This window comes from Nilaparvata lugens, chromosome 9 (assembly GCF_014356525.2).
Source record: "Nilaparvata lugens isolate BPH chromosome 9, ASM1435652v1, whole genome shotgun sequence".
Classification (NCBI taxonomy): Eukaryota; Metazoa; Arthropoda; class Insecta; order Hemiptera; family Delphacidae; genus Nilaparvata; species Nilaparvata lugens.
The window spans coordinates 3,950,601-3,966,379 of NC_052512.1; the positions used below are offsets into that span (position 1 = coordinate 3,950,601).

Sequence of the window (15,779 nt, forward strand, 5' to 3'; positions counted from 1 at the left end):
GTGACGGCGCGGGCAACAAACACGGTGACTGACACGGTGCGGTAGTATATGTGTCTCTACACGTATGAAAGCATTTGTTTTCTCTCTCGCCGTTGTACGTCCGACACTCGGCCGTGCCGCGGCGCGGGCTCGCTGGGGTTATGTGTGTCCCGGTCATAACCCGTCTTTCAGGCTATCTGTTGGTTCTAGTACTGGGAAGTTATTTATATGCTCTATCTTGTGGATGTGAAGCATATTATTCTGTTTAATAATTCAAAAACCACCCAATTTTCCTAATATTGTAACTCAAAACACGTATTAAGAATTTTTCATTTAATAAAATTCACCTCTCACATTCTAAATTCTAATAGAAAAAATACTTCAATGTGAAACATTCTTTCATGAATTGAATCTTCACAAACTACTTTGGATCCATTTTCAATGGATCTCTACCAAAGTTTTTTCTCACTAGGGGCGCTAACATCTCAATTCTCACAACCAATAGCCTACTAAAGGTAGGCGCACACAGATCGTCATCGGACGGACGACACACATCGGACGATTAGATTTGATGTATTGTTTTCAATTGGAGTGCGCATACCTATCCGCATCCGTATAGGTATGCGCACTCCAATTGAAAACAATGCATCAAATCTAATCGTCCGATCCATCCGATGCGTGCCGTCCGTCCAATGACGATCTGTGTGCGCCTACCTTGAGAAAGAGAGGAGGTTCGGTTTTTGAAAAATAGAAAAAGCAAAGTTTGAAAAAGATTGGACTTCCTTCCTTGAGAAAGAGAGGAGGTTCGGTTTTTGAAAAATAGAAATTTAGATTTTTCGAAATCTCAGAAATTTAGATTTTTCGAAATCTCAACATTGGAATGTTACGTAAAAATAATAGTTTCTCACTTTTTTCGATACAAACCTAACCTAAATTCAAGTCTGGTTGTTGTTGTTCATCGTTGGTTGGGACTGAAGCGAACATTGTTGGATAGAAGATCCTCCCTCTCACTCGCACAGCTTGTTTCTTCGTCAATCAATGCTTTCTTCTGGTCGGTCTGCAGCTTGCTAGGGCAGTCATCTCCTTCCTTATGTATGCGCAGTGGAATTTTTGAGTAGCCCTTGCCTGGTGACTCTGATTTTAACTGCGAAGCACAAACATTTAAAACAAACCGTTAGGTTCACCTTCACAACACTCATCATTTTACTTAGCTGTGCTGTGATTTATAGACTTACAGGTACAAGTCTAGTTTATAGGCGTTTTGAAACACATATAGAGCCGGTTTCCGAGCTCGGGTTTTAACTAAAGTTCTAGACTTTAAACAGCTGGAGTCAGAAAATTGGCTTTTCGAAACGGGGCGTAGTCGTAGTCATAGTCAAAATCACGTTTAAATTAAATTTTGAAAAACTACAAAATTGATCACGAAATAAAATAAAGAGAAAATAGTTTAAAGTTTCAGCTATTTTGAATTATTTAGGAATGCTTCATTTCGTCAAGGAAATACCTTTCCAATTTATTATGAAAATGAGAGAATAAAGATTTATTTTGCTGCGACTACGCCCTGTTGTTGGAAAGCCAATTTTCTGACTCCAGCTGTTTAAAGTCTAAAACTTTAGCTAAATCCTGAGCTCGGAAACCGGCCCTCATCCTTCTAGTCATGACTCCGGGTCCCAAGGAGCCGGGCAATTTTTGTTTCAGTTATAGTTTTGCTTCCGATTGCTTTACTGTCTATTGTGACCATGTAAATTCATGTCAGTAGACACTTAAACTTGATGTAGAGTGTTAGTGCTCTGTGACTTGTTCTCGTGAAATGACGTTTCTGGGTCCCTGGGACCCAAGGGTCATGACTAACGTAACTTTTTCGTTTTTTTCGAATGCACATTTTTATGCAACAGTGATTGGATTCAAAAGCAGTCAATATGTTTATTTTGAACAGAGACTTCGAAAAATGTACAAATTGACTTCTAGATCTCTATTTCAATGGCATTGGTGATCCTAAAAATAAATTCATAGTTCAAGCTGAGAATACTAACCCTGAGTGGGATGATAGTAAAACCAATGAACTTCAGGTGAACCCAGGAATTCTAAATCTCCCCTAAAAGTAAAATTTATGAGACATTATATATATTTTATGTTTCTAGTAGTGTTTCATGTAGGTTTTAGGATTTATAATAGTATTCATCAATATAATTTCATAAGTCTTGCAGATATTGTGCAACATGGAATTGAGGGTAGGGTTAAAACTACCCTAAGAGTGAACTATGACCTTCCAATTTTTTTCCTATCTTTCTTGTAGTGTTGCATGTGAGATCCATCATAGTATCCATCACTATAATTTTTTGTTCACTTTATATGAAATAATAACCAAACATTAATTTTCACTACCCTAAAAATGCAAGGTTTCACAAATTTATTTTTATAATTTTAATAAAGAATGATTTCTGCTTTAAATAAGTGCTCAATGCGTTCATCAATAGACCTTGAACATATTAGAATCATAGAATAACATTATATCTTAAAATATATTGAAATATTCAATATGAAAGAAGCGGGTCCCTGAGACCCAGGATAACGACTAACGTCAGAAAAAAATAGGGTCAGGACTAGAACAGTATCACCTTCACAGCTAGCCTCCATTAGTACCATTTATAAGTTTTAAATTCGCTGCCCGGTGGTTTGAAACCCATCTGAAGCTGTAGGTCCATTCATCTCCCATCATCATAGTTCACGTACACACGCTCAAGCCTGAAGGTCACGTGGGAATCATCATCAGCGAGAAATCAAATGTTCTGTTGCGTCCAGACAGGAGTCTCCAAGAAGGCATTAGTTCTTATAACTAGCACAAACATCTAGAACAAAGTAGAGAAACCATCTTCTGGGTTCGAAATGCTCAGTTTCCAATAACAGTCCGGGTCCTGTAGCTTTGCCTATCGGCGATACTACAATACTACCCTTTCAAAAACATCCAAATGTGAATTTTGTAATTTAAATTTTGAAAAAATTGTATTGTATTATGGCAAATAAAGAATTTGATTTGATCCAACATTTTTGAAGATGTATCTTTTTATAAGCAAAATATGCTCTTTTGTATCTTCCCAAATACAGCACGTTGCATCCGATAAGATTCACAAGTAGCTTTAATGTAACTCTCCATAAGCAACAGATGCTTTTTTTATCTTCTCAAAATCAACGTGTTACATCCAAAAGATACATAAGGAGCTCTGGAGCTACGTTCTTTCAGCACAACACAGCCTGTCAGCTGGCATTCGTTCAACATGCTCTTTCCATAGTTGTTGATAAGTTGCAACTCTCTCATTCAAGAATCTCTTTTTGTAGGGAGCTTCCTCCAAGGAAGCTTCTTGGGGAGCTTCCTCCTTCTAGGGATCTTAAGTCTCTGTAGTTTTTGCAAAGCCTTGAATATTATCCCGTGAATCAAACCTTCTTACCTTGTTCATATTTATGTCGTTTCAAAGTCACCATGGCAAAGCTACGGGACGCGTACTATTGTACATAACTGACCTGTACACTGACAACAATGGCGACCATCAGAATGAGTGTGCAGGCGCATAAAACGACTATTGCATTGCCACTGGTCAGCTGCTGTGTGAGAGAAAACCCTGATGAGAAAGAAGTGGAGGGCGAATTTGACTGAAGTGGCATCTCTCCTCTCAAACTGGTCGCTTGCAGTTGGATTTCATCGATATCATGCTCCACAGTGATGCGTCTCTTCCCAGCTGGTGATGAGTTGTGACATTCACCTAAAAAAAACCATGTTGAAATTGGAGAATAGTGAAAGTATTGGAATTGCCTTGTCATCTATGTGTATCTATTTATAATAAGAGAGAGTTTGTCAGTTTTTTCGCGGGTGCGAACGAAATCGATGTGTGTGCGGGGCTAGCTACACACACATCGATATTGAATTGAATTGAATTTATTCGCTTCCAACAAAATACAAGCTTACAGTGTACATTCATACACAGCATACATAATAGAATTAGTATAAGTTCACAATTATTGAAACTATGCTCACATGAACCTTAAGGTTTGTTTGTGAGTCGGGAGTTCGAATATTATTATTAAAAAAATGAATAAAAGAAGGAGATCAAACTCCAGCATAGATAAAACGAAAATGTTCCACTTGAGTATTGGATAGAATTTATTTATCTATTTAGCGTATGGCAGTTACACAACACATATATAGCTCATGAGTCTCAAATGTCTACATATTACACACTTGTTTTCAATTCTCCGAGATGTTGTGTAGTTTTTGGTCAGGAGAACATAAGTTTATCTGACAGCCATCATGACTGGATAGAATATAAGAATTTAATTGAGAAAACATTGATATACTTCTAAAACAAGTTAAAAATATTGGAGTAAATATTATAAATGGAAAACGAAGGATAATACTATATGAGGAAATAGAACTCTTAATAATTCTACAACTAAATTATGATAGTAGCAAGAATATGGAAACTGAGAAAAAAATTGTTCGTATGATATTTTGCCGTCCTTATAAATTCTATAAGATCAGTGTGTGATATCATAACCTCAAACTTTGTACAACATTAACTTTTTATAAAAATTTTGGAGAGAAATGGTACAGGCTCAGCCTAGCTTTTCCTCCAATGTAATTGATGTATTATTATTCAAAGACCTTGAAGATGTATAGACTCACATGCAGCGCTAGTGTCGTACTTGGAATTGAAATCGGCCATTGAGGGGGCAACCTATAAGATTATCACATACCATCAAACCAATGCCTTTGTAATCTATAATATTACAAATATATTATGTATAATATCTCGTGCTAAAATACCCCAATGGCGGCCTTCAATTTCAAGTAAGAGCTATCAATGGGAAGGCATATGCATTGTGGGTCTATATCTCTTTAAGGTCTTTGTTATTATTATGATTGTAGTATTTTTCACAGTAAAAAATAAGAAAATAAGGACAGATGATTTCAAACAGAAGATGTTTGTTAAGTTCCGTTTGATCTGATAGAATTCTAGAAGACGGCAAAATATCATAGGAACAAAAATCGATGTGTGTGTGCAGAGTTTAAGAGGGGATCATGTGTGAGTGAGATATTCTCACCCCCACATCCCTTTCACGGCAACCACTCTTCCACCGTTTGAGGGGTGGAGGATCATGTTATGAAACATGTCGTGACAAATTAATTTGAAGAGGGTAGACAGAGATATATAACTTTTATAGTTTAATTGCTGTCTCAATTGAATAGTTCCAATTGAACAGTTCAATTGTTCTATCTTGTGGCGTCTATGACTGCTACCAAAGAACAGCTAGATTGTTTAGTGTACTATGCTGCATCTCAAAAGAACTTTTCAAGTTGTAGAGTTAAATTGCTGTCTTTTTCCTGAAGTGCTACTTTTGAATATGGATAGAAACATAAATCCAAGTACACTTGTTAAATTATTTTGTCAGGACTTGTTTCTGCTACTAAAAAAATGGCATTAGTAGTCGAAACATGTAGTGATGAAATAATTTAAAAATGGTACTCAGATTTATATCTTCATTTATAGTTCAATCGCTGTCACAATCGAATAGTTTTCATTGAAAAGTTCAATTGTTTAAACTATATTTGTAGAGTTACAATCGCTCTGATGATTTCAAATTCCAGTTATAAAACAGCTGTGCTAATAGTGAATTTGTGTTTCTTTTCTGGCTCAAAATTTTGCAAAATCACTCAAAAATTTCCAATTTGTAGAGATTTGAGTAAAATATCAGTTTTTAATATAAAAATCCAAAATCTTTAGTCTAGTTATTAGTTTTGAAGTGGAAATTGGACTTTTTGAAGTGAAAAGTGAAATCTTAACCTTATTGTTTTTTGAAACTTTTATTCGTAAAAAATTGGGAGAGGACAGTTTTGGGCTATGTCTGTTGTCTCCTCACTTTCATATATTATAATTATGATTTGTGATTGTGAATGGAATGAATAAATAATTTGAAGGAAGAATCGTGGGCCTACTGACCAGTGTCCTTGTCGCAGGAGCAGCAGTTCTGCTGGCTTTGGCGGGTGCAGCAGGGCACACACTGGTTGTTGAGTTTGTCGAGATGCAGCGGGAAGGTGCAGGACAGACAGGAGAAAGGCCCGGCACCAGAGCAAGTCTTGCAGCCGCTGTCACAGGCTTTGCACAGCTGCGTGGGCGGGTCGTAGTACTGCGAGCCAAGGCATGCCTGGCACAAGCCTCCATCCAACATCGACTGCGGCGGGCAAGATGTGCACTGCAATCATCATCAAGATTCAAAATTCTTTATTGCCAGAACAACTTTACATTGTATGAGCACGTCAAAAAAATAATAACAATAATATAACACTTGTGAAATAAAAGATAAATTATGATATAAAATTGAACATATGATGAAAGAAATCGTATCATATATGAAGATATTACAATAACATTTATCTTAACATTTTGTCTTAGCTTAGGAACAAACTACAGTTCATATTGATAAGTTATTCAGTTTTACCAGAAATTAAAAGGTAAATGTTGCATCATGAACATTCATTATATTGTAGACTGAAAATACTTATCTACCGAATAGTACGCACTCTCTGTCAATTTATTTTTTAAAATTTGTTTGAATTCATAGATTGGCAGCTCTCTAATTTCTAAAGAAAGATTGTTATAAATTTTGGTCTGTTGAAAAATATGGCTATCTCCTGTCTTGGAGAGTCTTATTTGAGGCAGTGATAGATCATTGCCACGTCGGGTGGATTAAGAATGATTGGCTCCCAGACGCGGAAAAGATTCTAAATTCATTTTAACATAATATAGCAAGGTATGAAGAATAAAGAGAGAAGGGAACGTTAGAATTTTTAGACTTCGGAAACTTTCTTTACAAGACTCTCTGTTTTTCAAGTTATTCAATACTCTCACTGCCTTTTTTTGCCAAATAAAAACCTTTGTTGCATGACAAGAGTTGCCCCAGAGACGAATTCCATAGGAGATGAGGGATTGGAAAAGTCCATAATACACAAGTAACAAAGATTCAGCATTCAAAGATAACTTCAGTCTCCGTAGAAGAAAAACATCTCTGGAGAGTCTCCTGCACAAACTCAAGATATGAGGCTCCCAACCCAATCTTCTCTCCAATGTAAATCCCAACAGTTTGACATTATTCTTGACATTAGTATCCTCAGGGGGGCCCCAAAGGGAGAAGCATATATATTCAGTCTTACTCTCATTAATGACTAGATTATTTGATTCAAACAACAACTTTGCAGAGTTAAGGGCTCCCAACACCTTAGATTTAACTTTTTCATAATTCTGGTAAGAGGATATTAATGTCGTGTCATCGGCATATAAAACAGACAACGTTGGAATATTACAATACAGGTCATTAACAGAAATAAGAAAAAGAAAAGGGCTCTGAATAGAACCTTGTAGGACACCTGCCACAACATCTCTAAAGCCAGAACATTTACCATTAATAACAACCCTTTAACTCTGATCAGACAGGTATGATTTTATCAGCTTCAGCTCATTCTCTTTCACTCCATAGAAGTACAGCTTGTCATAAAGAATATCAAAGGGTGAACAATCAAAAGCTTTGGTGAATCAAGAATCAAAAATCAAAAATCAAGAACCAAGAGTGTTTTATTGTCATGAACAAAGTTGCATTGACAAAATTCATCCAGATAGAGGGAGAGCTCTTGAAAGATGAAAAGATAAGTACAGTCCGGGTCCTGATGCATGCAATCAATAACTCAATGTAGCTTAGCATGTAGCTATGCTGAAGTAGCTCCAGGGTGCTTACCTCATCTAGGGATCTAGGTACTTTGGAGCGTATGTTTTTGTAAAAGTAGGAGTTAACATTGGAAATTGGAACAGAAACTCCCTATACCATGGGGCCTATATAATGGGATAATGGTGGATGTTACTGACCTGTAGTGGGCCCTCCCCCTTGCAGGTGTGACAGTAGTGATGGCACTTCTGACAGCCATATTGAGACATGAAGAAGCCCTGTGGGCACTCGGGGTGACACTCACCGGCCGCCAACTGCCAGCCCTGAGGACACGTGACACATTGGTCACGTCGCGGCCCACTGCACGTCATGCACGACAGATAACACTTGCTGCACGTGCCCACGTCGTTGTAGTACCTGCCAATCACACAACACCAAATTAGCTCCTTCCAGCAATCACAATTAGTTGAATAGGAATTATTGATATTTAAAACCAATGTAAGTAGGAACAGTTGACAAAAGGTTTTTGTGATGCTTCAATCACACAGTTTCGCTTCAATAGATGATCACTATGAACACGTGGATGGACACGTGAAGCCGTCAGTCCCAGCTGCCTGAAAAGCAGTCGTTAGGTCATGTCAGAGGCCTTAAATTGATCAGTTGCGACCTGAAAACTCTGACACCAGACCTGAACAACCAGGTCACACGATATTATTATTATAATTATTACTATTGAAAGTAAGCCCCCTGTGGTTTGGGGGAGTTTTAAGTCGATCATCGTACTCAAGAATGTGTTAAAAACCAGAATTCACCCACAGTATCCATGCTTGTCGTAGGAGGCGACTAAAATGGACCTCAAGGCAACTCCAGAAGTTGTCTTGCCTTCAAACTCACGGGATCTGCCCCATCAGGGCAGTTTCGGAGGGGCAAAAAAAACCCAAGAGACCAGAAATGGGTGAAACTCCAGGCACAAATGTGGGTCAAGGGAAGTCGAGGGTGGCCGGGCGCCGGGCGCCCTGGAGCCAGTTTGGCGTCCCCTCTCTTAGCGGAAGGACTTAAAAAATAGGCCAGGAGTGGAACTCACGTAGGTCACGAGTTTGTGGGTGGAGAGGCCAAAACTCACCACTGTTCAAAGAAGGACGGCCATTCAGGCAAAACTTCTTGAGAGAGGAGAGGCTTTTAACCCTGCAGAGTTTTGGAGAGACAAAAGCAAAAACCCAAGAGACCAGAGATGGGTGAAACTCTAGGCACAAATGTGTGTCAAGGGTGGCCGGGCGCCCTAGAGGCAACTTGGCCACCCCTTCCTCAGCGGTAGGACCTTCAAAGGAGGCCAGGTGTGGAACTCACGTGAGTCATGAGGACTAATCAGTCTGAAGAGACTGCCAAGCATATCACACTGGATTGTAACAAGCAACCGGGAAATAAATGGGATGTTAGTATAGGGAAAAACTCATGGTTCTTGTAAAGAACATAGGTATTGGTTTGCCTAACTAACATACTAGGCCTACTTGGGAACACAATAAGCTTCGATTGACGTGTGGGGTTCTTTGAACCGTAGGATCCTTGAATCCGTCTCTTCAAAACAATGCACAATAATTGAAAGAAAAAGACATTCATTTTTTCAATAACATTATATTTGTTCAAAATTGATTCACATTGCAGAACCAGATTTAATAGTAACACTTTCATCTTCAGCTGAACTCATGTTGTTTGTTATTGTTGAAGGAACAGTTCCTTCATGATGTGGTAGGTGTTACCATGAAACGTGGTTCTCAAATGTAAACTAATTTTCAACGAATATAGAGTGTATTGACAACATGAACGTCTTTTTCCTCCAATTATGGAGAAACACCAGAACATCTCTTACCAAACAATTAAATTATTTAATGATAACTACTCACAGTGATGCTATATCTTTAAAAATTTATAAAGATATTATTATGCATTCAAGTTAAGAATTTGAACAAGAAAATGAAACAATAGAAACAGTAGGAAAAAGTGTTTGTGAAAAAATAGAACAAACTCCAGTCAATGAAATGTTAATGAGTTAAAAGTTAGGACAACTTTTGACATGCAGTTCTGTTTGGGGTAGTAAGGAGGTAAACATATCAAGAGTCCTCACGTATTCATAGCATTGGATCTGCTAAAACAATGGAAGGAGAACATTTAATAGTGGAATAAAATATTTTATCAGCTGTGCTAATAGTGAAGTTATGTTTCTTTTCTGGCTCAAAAATTTGCAAAATTACTCAAAAATTCCCAATTTGTAGAGATTTTAGTGAAATATTTTTGTTTTTAATCAGTTTTTAAATAAATCATCATTCAAAATTTTCAGTTTAGTCATTAGTTTTGAAGTGGAAATTGGACTTTTTGAAGTGGAAGTGAAATCTTAACCTTATTCTTTTTTGAAACTTTTATTTGTAAAAATTTGGGAGAAGAAGTTTTGGGCTATGCCTATTGTCTTTTCCCAATCATAGTATATTTATTATAATTATGATTTGTAATTGTCAAGGATATGAATAAATAATACATCAGCTTGAGGATAATTCAATACTCTACAATTCTACAATAAACATCCATTTTTACGATGTTGGAGAGCTTTAAACCCTGAGAGAGCAAAAAATTGGATAACCTATCATTTCAACAAATTCACACTTTCAAGAGCCAATATCTCGAAAACTGTTCGAAGTATCACATAACTCCACTAAATGAAAATTGTGAAGAATTTTATCATGCTTCATTTTTGGTTGGTTAGACATGTCGGTTTAACGCTTTGTTCTAAAGGAATAAGCGTTTAAGCAAAAAATGAAAATACTCCTAAACCACCCTCATTTATTCAGCACAAGGGGTAGGGATGAGGATTTCTGCTATGTTCACCTACCAACTAGTCCTAACGAAGCTGCAGAGTCAAAAATTGTGTTCAATAAAGCATTCCCTCCAAATCCCTTTGTCAATTTGTCTACTGTTGCAAAACGATTTCACACTCAACACTAAAGCTGCTGCAACAGTCGTAGGGTAATGCGTAAAATAATTGTGAACTCATATTTCAAATTGAAGAGAATTCAATTCTTCATTAGATTATGATCAACATTGATTTTTCCCATAGATTTAAAAAAGTTATTAAAAATAGTAAAAAATTGGAAGATATATGCGAAAAACCAAAAAAATGATACCTATGAACCACCCCCACCCAAAGCACAAAGAGTAGGGGTGGAGACTTTTGATTTGATTACCTCCTACTACCCTAAACATAACTGCGGGGTCAAAAATTTATTGTATTTCCAACTTTTCCTTTTAAACCCTTTTTTTGAGCATTCATTGACTAGCTGTGTTTTTTCAATTCTAGAGAAACTCAACAATATTTTTATTATGACATTACTTATATTGCAATAAGATGTGAAAATATTCAACCGTCTCACACTCCGATTGCAACTATAATATATATTGCAATAACATATAAAAATATTTAACAATATTTAAGCAAGATGAGACGCCTTCAACAACTATGTAAGCTAAATGCCTTTACCAAATATGTGATTGTGGGAAAAAGAAATGAAACTGGTCATTTTGGTTTTTAATAAACAGCAAAAAAAATATTTATTTGATACGAATATTGAAAAATGAAACGGTGCGAAACTGTTTTGAGATAAAGGAAAGATTACAACTATAAACAACAATCAAGATGTCTTATTATAATGATCAGATAATAATTAAAGGGCTACTCTGTGGTCGTTCAAGTTTTTAAAATAAAAAACAAATTAATATTTAAAATTATAGGTCTGGAAAGAGAATGTACAATGAAATATTATCTTATCTTTACCTTGAAAATTGTCTCTTGGCCTGATCCTCAAAGGTCCGGTTGAACCACTCCCGACTTCAAATAAATAAATATATTAAAAAAAAACTTCTGCCAGCTGATTGAATCAAAGCACCAGCTTTCCCTATAAGATTCAAATCCTGGAAACACAATTATGCAGGTTTAAACTGCCCGAACTGTGACAGCCTATAATTGAATTCTCAAGACAGATTCCTTCAGGTAACCAATGCCTTTTAACTCAACAGATATACTTCACAAACGGTTCAAAGAATACGGGCCTCGCAAGAAAAAATCAAAATCTATCAATGTGAAAAAAAACATGCAGCCTTGATTCACAGACCAAAAGTCGACTCACTCTTGTTTGTATAGCATGGAGCTAAAAATCATAATATTGCCTTCACGAAACGTGATAAAACACACGTTTCATCTTTGCACATTGGAGATCTTCTCGCTTTATGAATTATACATTCAATAATTAAATCCGCGACCAGATTTCCAACTAACAAAATAATATTTCAATAAAATTGAATGGATTTTGATGTCATGTATGACAAATATATTTATATTGAATAAATAACTATTAGATTAGTTGTGTGACAGACAGACCCATTGGCGCAAGTAGCACGGCACTGTCCACTCTGCAGATGGAGTCCCGGTTGACAGGCGGTGCAGTTGATGCGTGACACACACTGGGTGCACGCGTGCAGACACGGCACACACACGGCACGCGTCGGATCAGCGTAGAAGCCGCGCGAACACACTGCGACACAGGTGGCGTTCTCCAGCAGCAGCGGACTTGCGCAAGTGAGGCAGTCTCCCGCCAGAGAGCCGTCACACGTGTTGCAGGTCGCGTGGCACGTCTCGCACCGGGTCTCACCATAGTATTCCGCTGCAAACAAAATTCGTTTCGAATTCTATATTCAAATTCGTTTTTCATCCAGGAAACAATAATTTCTCAGATTTCCAATGAATATTGCAACCAGAGGAGTTTATTTACAAAACATACCGTATACAGTATTGGTTCAGACGTTGAAAGAAGAGGTTGTTTTCGAAGTTGCTATCGGAGTGATAATAGTACTACGTACTTTTGAGCTACAACGTGTTTGAAGAAGTCTTAAAATCTGTGTTTGAATAATTGTTGTCTGCTTGGAACTGTGATTGTTATATTTGTTGCGAATTTTATTGCATTTATTTGTCTTTAAAATGAAATGCTGAAGTGTTGCTGTTGTGATTTATTCGTCGAGGTAACAAACATTTTAAATTGCACGTCCTGTAAAAACTCATATTATTTCAAGTGCATGGGATTCTCTGAAATAAACTATAGGAAACTGTCAAAAGCAAATTTGGCTAAGTGGAAGTGCTCAGGGTGTAAAAAAAATAAACTTTCATCTAGCAATCAGAGAAACACTATGGACCTAACTAAAGAGTGCAAACAAGAAATATTAAAGGAAATAAAATCTATAATATCCACGGAACTTGACGGATTTAGAGAAGAATTGAAAAAAACTGACGATACTGTATCCGAACTGCGACATTCAGTGGAATTGTTCTCAGCTAAAATAGACGATCACAATTCGTTAATAGATAACTTCAAAGCGGAGCATGGTGAAATGAAAAAAGAAAACGAAAAATTAGCTAGAAGGGTGCATGGAATGGAGGTGCAAATCGTCGAGCTACAACAGTATAGTAGGAGCAACAACCTGGAGATCCATGGTATACCACAAACACCTAATGAAGATGTCTACGGAATTATTGAGGACTTGTCAAAAGCACTCAATTTCGAAAATATATTTACGTAAGCAAGAAGACTCAAGACCAATCAGACTGGTAAGTCACGCTGATCTAGACAGTCTAAAGTGTGCTAGTAGATCAAACTCGTCGGTAAAAAACAATAATGAACGTAAGTAATACAGCACACATGCTTTGATGTCAGTTAATTGCCAATAGACTTTCATATATTTTTATGTCAGCAATAGAAGAAATATATAATTTACTAGATAAGGAAATAAAGTTAACTAATGAAATAGAAAACTACATAGATTACTCACCATCAGCTAGAAATCAATTGAATATTATAAATATATTTCATATGAATATAAGAAGTATTTCCAAAAATTTTGACGAACTGGTAGTATTTTTGAATGATTTAAAATTTGATTTTGATATAATTATCTTGACTGAGACGTGGATATGTGAAGAATCTCTATTTGAATATAAAATAAAGGGTTATAGAACATTAAACAAATGCTCCAGGTTAAATAAGTGTGATGGCATTTGTATATTTGTTAAGGAGGAGGTCATGTTTGAGATTTATTCGATAGATATACAAGAGGCTAACTCGTTAAGTTTGAATGTAGAGATAGGCAATATCAAATTACTGATAATTGCAGTTTATCGCTCCCCTAGTGGTAATGTTGCTACATTCCTAGACAGTATTGAGAATAGCCTCCAAGCAATTCAAGATAACAATAATTGTGTCTTTGTTGGAGATATGAACATTGACTTGAATGCAAATAACAATATAACAAGTGAATATATTCATATACTAAATAAAAATGGTTTTGAATCCTTTATTAATTCTTTCACGAGAGTAACAGAAACTACACAAACTTGTATTGATCATATTTTTCTCAAGACTAATAATAATGATATAAATGAACAATCTTTTGGTAATGTATTAAAAACATCAATTACAGATCACTTTTCGACTACTTTACACATCCATCTATCAAATAACAGACAGGCGAAACAAAAACGTAGCTTTCCTATAATTGACTATGCACTTCTGACTAAACGCATCGAAGACGAGGACTGGGGGTTCTTGTACTCTAATGATGACGTCGGTATTGATTCATTGACGGAATGGTTTGTGGAGAGACTTAGGTGTCATATAGAGAATTCTACAAAGATGAAATCTATTCCACATAAAAAACGAGCCTTAAAGCCTTGGATTACACCGGGTCTTATCAAGTCAATAAATGTAAGGGATTCAATGAAATTAAAACTAATTAAACAGCCATATAACACTTTATTGAAAAACAAGTTTGAAGATTATAGAAATAAGTTGAATGAATTGATCAATGTCACTAAAACAAATTATTATAAAAATAAATTAGAGGAACACAAAAACAATAGTAATAAGTTATGGAATGTTATGAGGGAAATTATTGGTAAAAATGCTGACAAAGGAAATAATATCAAAATTGACCCCAATAAATTAAACAATTGTTTCGCAAATGTAGGTAGAGAATATGCTAGTAAAATTCCGGCTATAAATGTAGATTTTGATGAAATTTACAACGACCACTTCCCATTAATAAACGAACATTTTACCCTGAATCCTGTTACGAGTGATGAGATTAAATGTACAAGGTGCGGCAGAAAGGATGAACGGTTTTCAAAAAAGTAATATTTCGTTACCTATGCATAAAAAAAACATTTATTTACAGAACAATATTCACATTATTTTACAATTTTAGGAACTTAATGTTTGAAAACAATATCTGACAGGTGACGGCCGTTTTCAGCAATGCACTTTACAAGCCGCTCTCGGAAGTTGGATTGTACTCTTTCTAACATTGCCCAGGCAATTTGTTCGAATTCCTCACGAATTGCTCCCTTTAGTTCTTGAAGTGTACGTGGTTTATGCTGGTAAACACGTGACTTCAGGAAACCCCACAAGAAGTAGTCGCACATGGACAGGTCTGGAGAACGAGGAGGCCAATCAATGTCACCAAACCGAAAAATGATGCGACCACGAAAAACAGCCCGAATTGCTTCCATTGAATTTCTTGCTGTGTGAGCTGTCGCCCCGTCCTGCTGAAACCATACTTGCCGGTTAGGAATACGTTTCCTTCTTAATTCAGGAAGGAAGAATTCAGTGAGCATCTGTCTATAACGTTCTGAGGTTACAGTTACCACTGTAAAGGTCCCGTTATCGTCTTCAAAAAAGTATGGACCAATAACAAATATACTGCTCACAGCACACCAAACTGTCACCTTGGGACTGTGTAATGGTCTCTCATGCATTAATTTTGGATTTTCATCTGACCAATAACGGTAGTTCTGCTGATTAACGGTACCATTCGAATGAAAATGTGCTTCATCCTGTCGTAAACAAAATGATGTTTTCATTTTGGTCAAATATGGCCTCCATTTCTCGAGAAAAATTCAGCCGCTTTACATAATCGCCAGGATTCAATTGTTGAACCATGGCCATTTCGTAGGGATGAAATCCTAGATCTTTATGTAAAATACGCCTTACTGACCGATC

At 36.5% G+C, this 15,779-nt stretch overlaps 1 protein-coding gene across 2 annotated transcripts in view; it reads right to left on the bottom strand.

Annotated features, from left to right (window-relative positions):
* Nucleotides 1-752: 752 nt before the first annotated feature.
* The window catches only part of LOC111055043 (furin-like protease 2), a 718,014-nt gene continuing 702,987 nt past the window's right edge, over nucleotides 753-15,779 (bottom strand). For both annotated transcript variants that reach the window (XM_039435422.1, XM_039435421.1), the window contains 5 exons: nucleotides 12,113-12,395; nucleotides 7,890-8,106; nucleotides 5,973-6,225; nucleotides 3,499-3,737; nucleotides 753-1,123 (listed from right to left, as the gene is read on the bottom strand). In XM_039435422.1, the coding sequence (XP_039291356.1) occupies nucleotides 935-1,123; nucleotides 3,499-3,737; nucleotides 5,973-6,225; nucleotides 7,890-8,106; nucleotides 12,113-12,395 (1,181 nt within the window). In that variant the 3' untranslated portion in view covers nucleotides 753-934. The remainder of the gene's footprint in view (nucleotides 1,124-3,498; nucleotides 3,738-5,972; nucleotides 6,226-7,889; nucleotides 8,107-12,112; nucleotides 12,396-15,779) is intronic.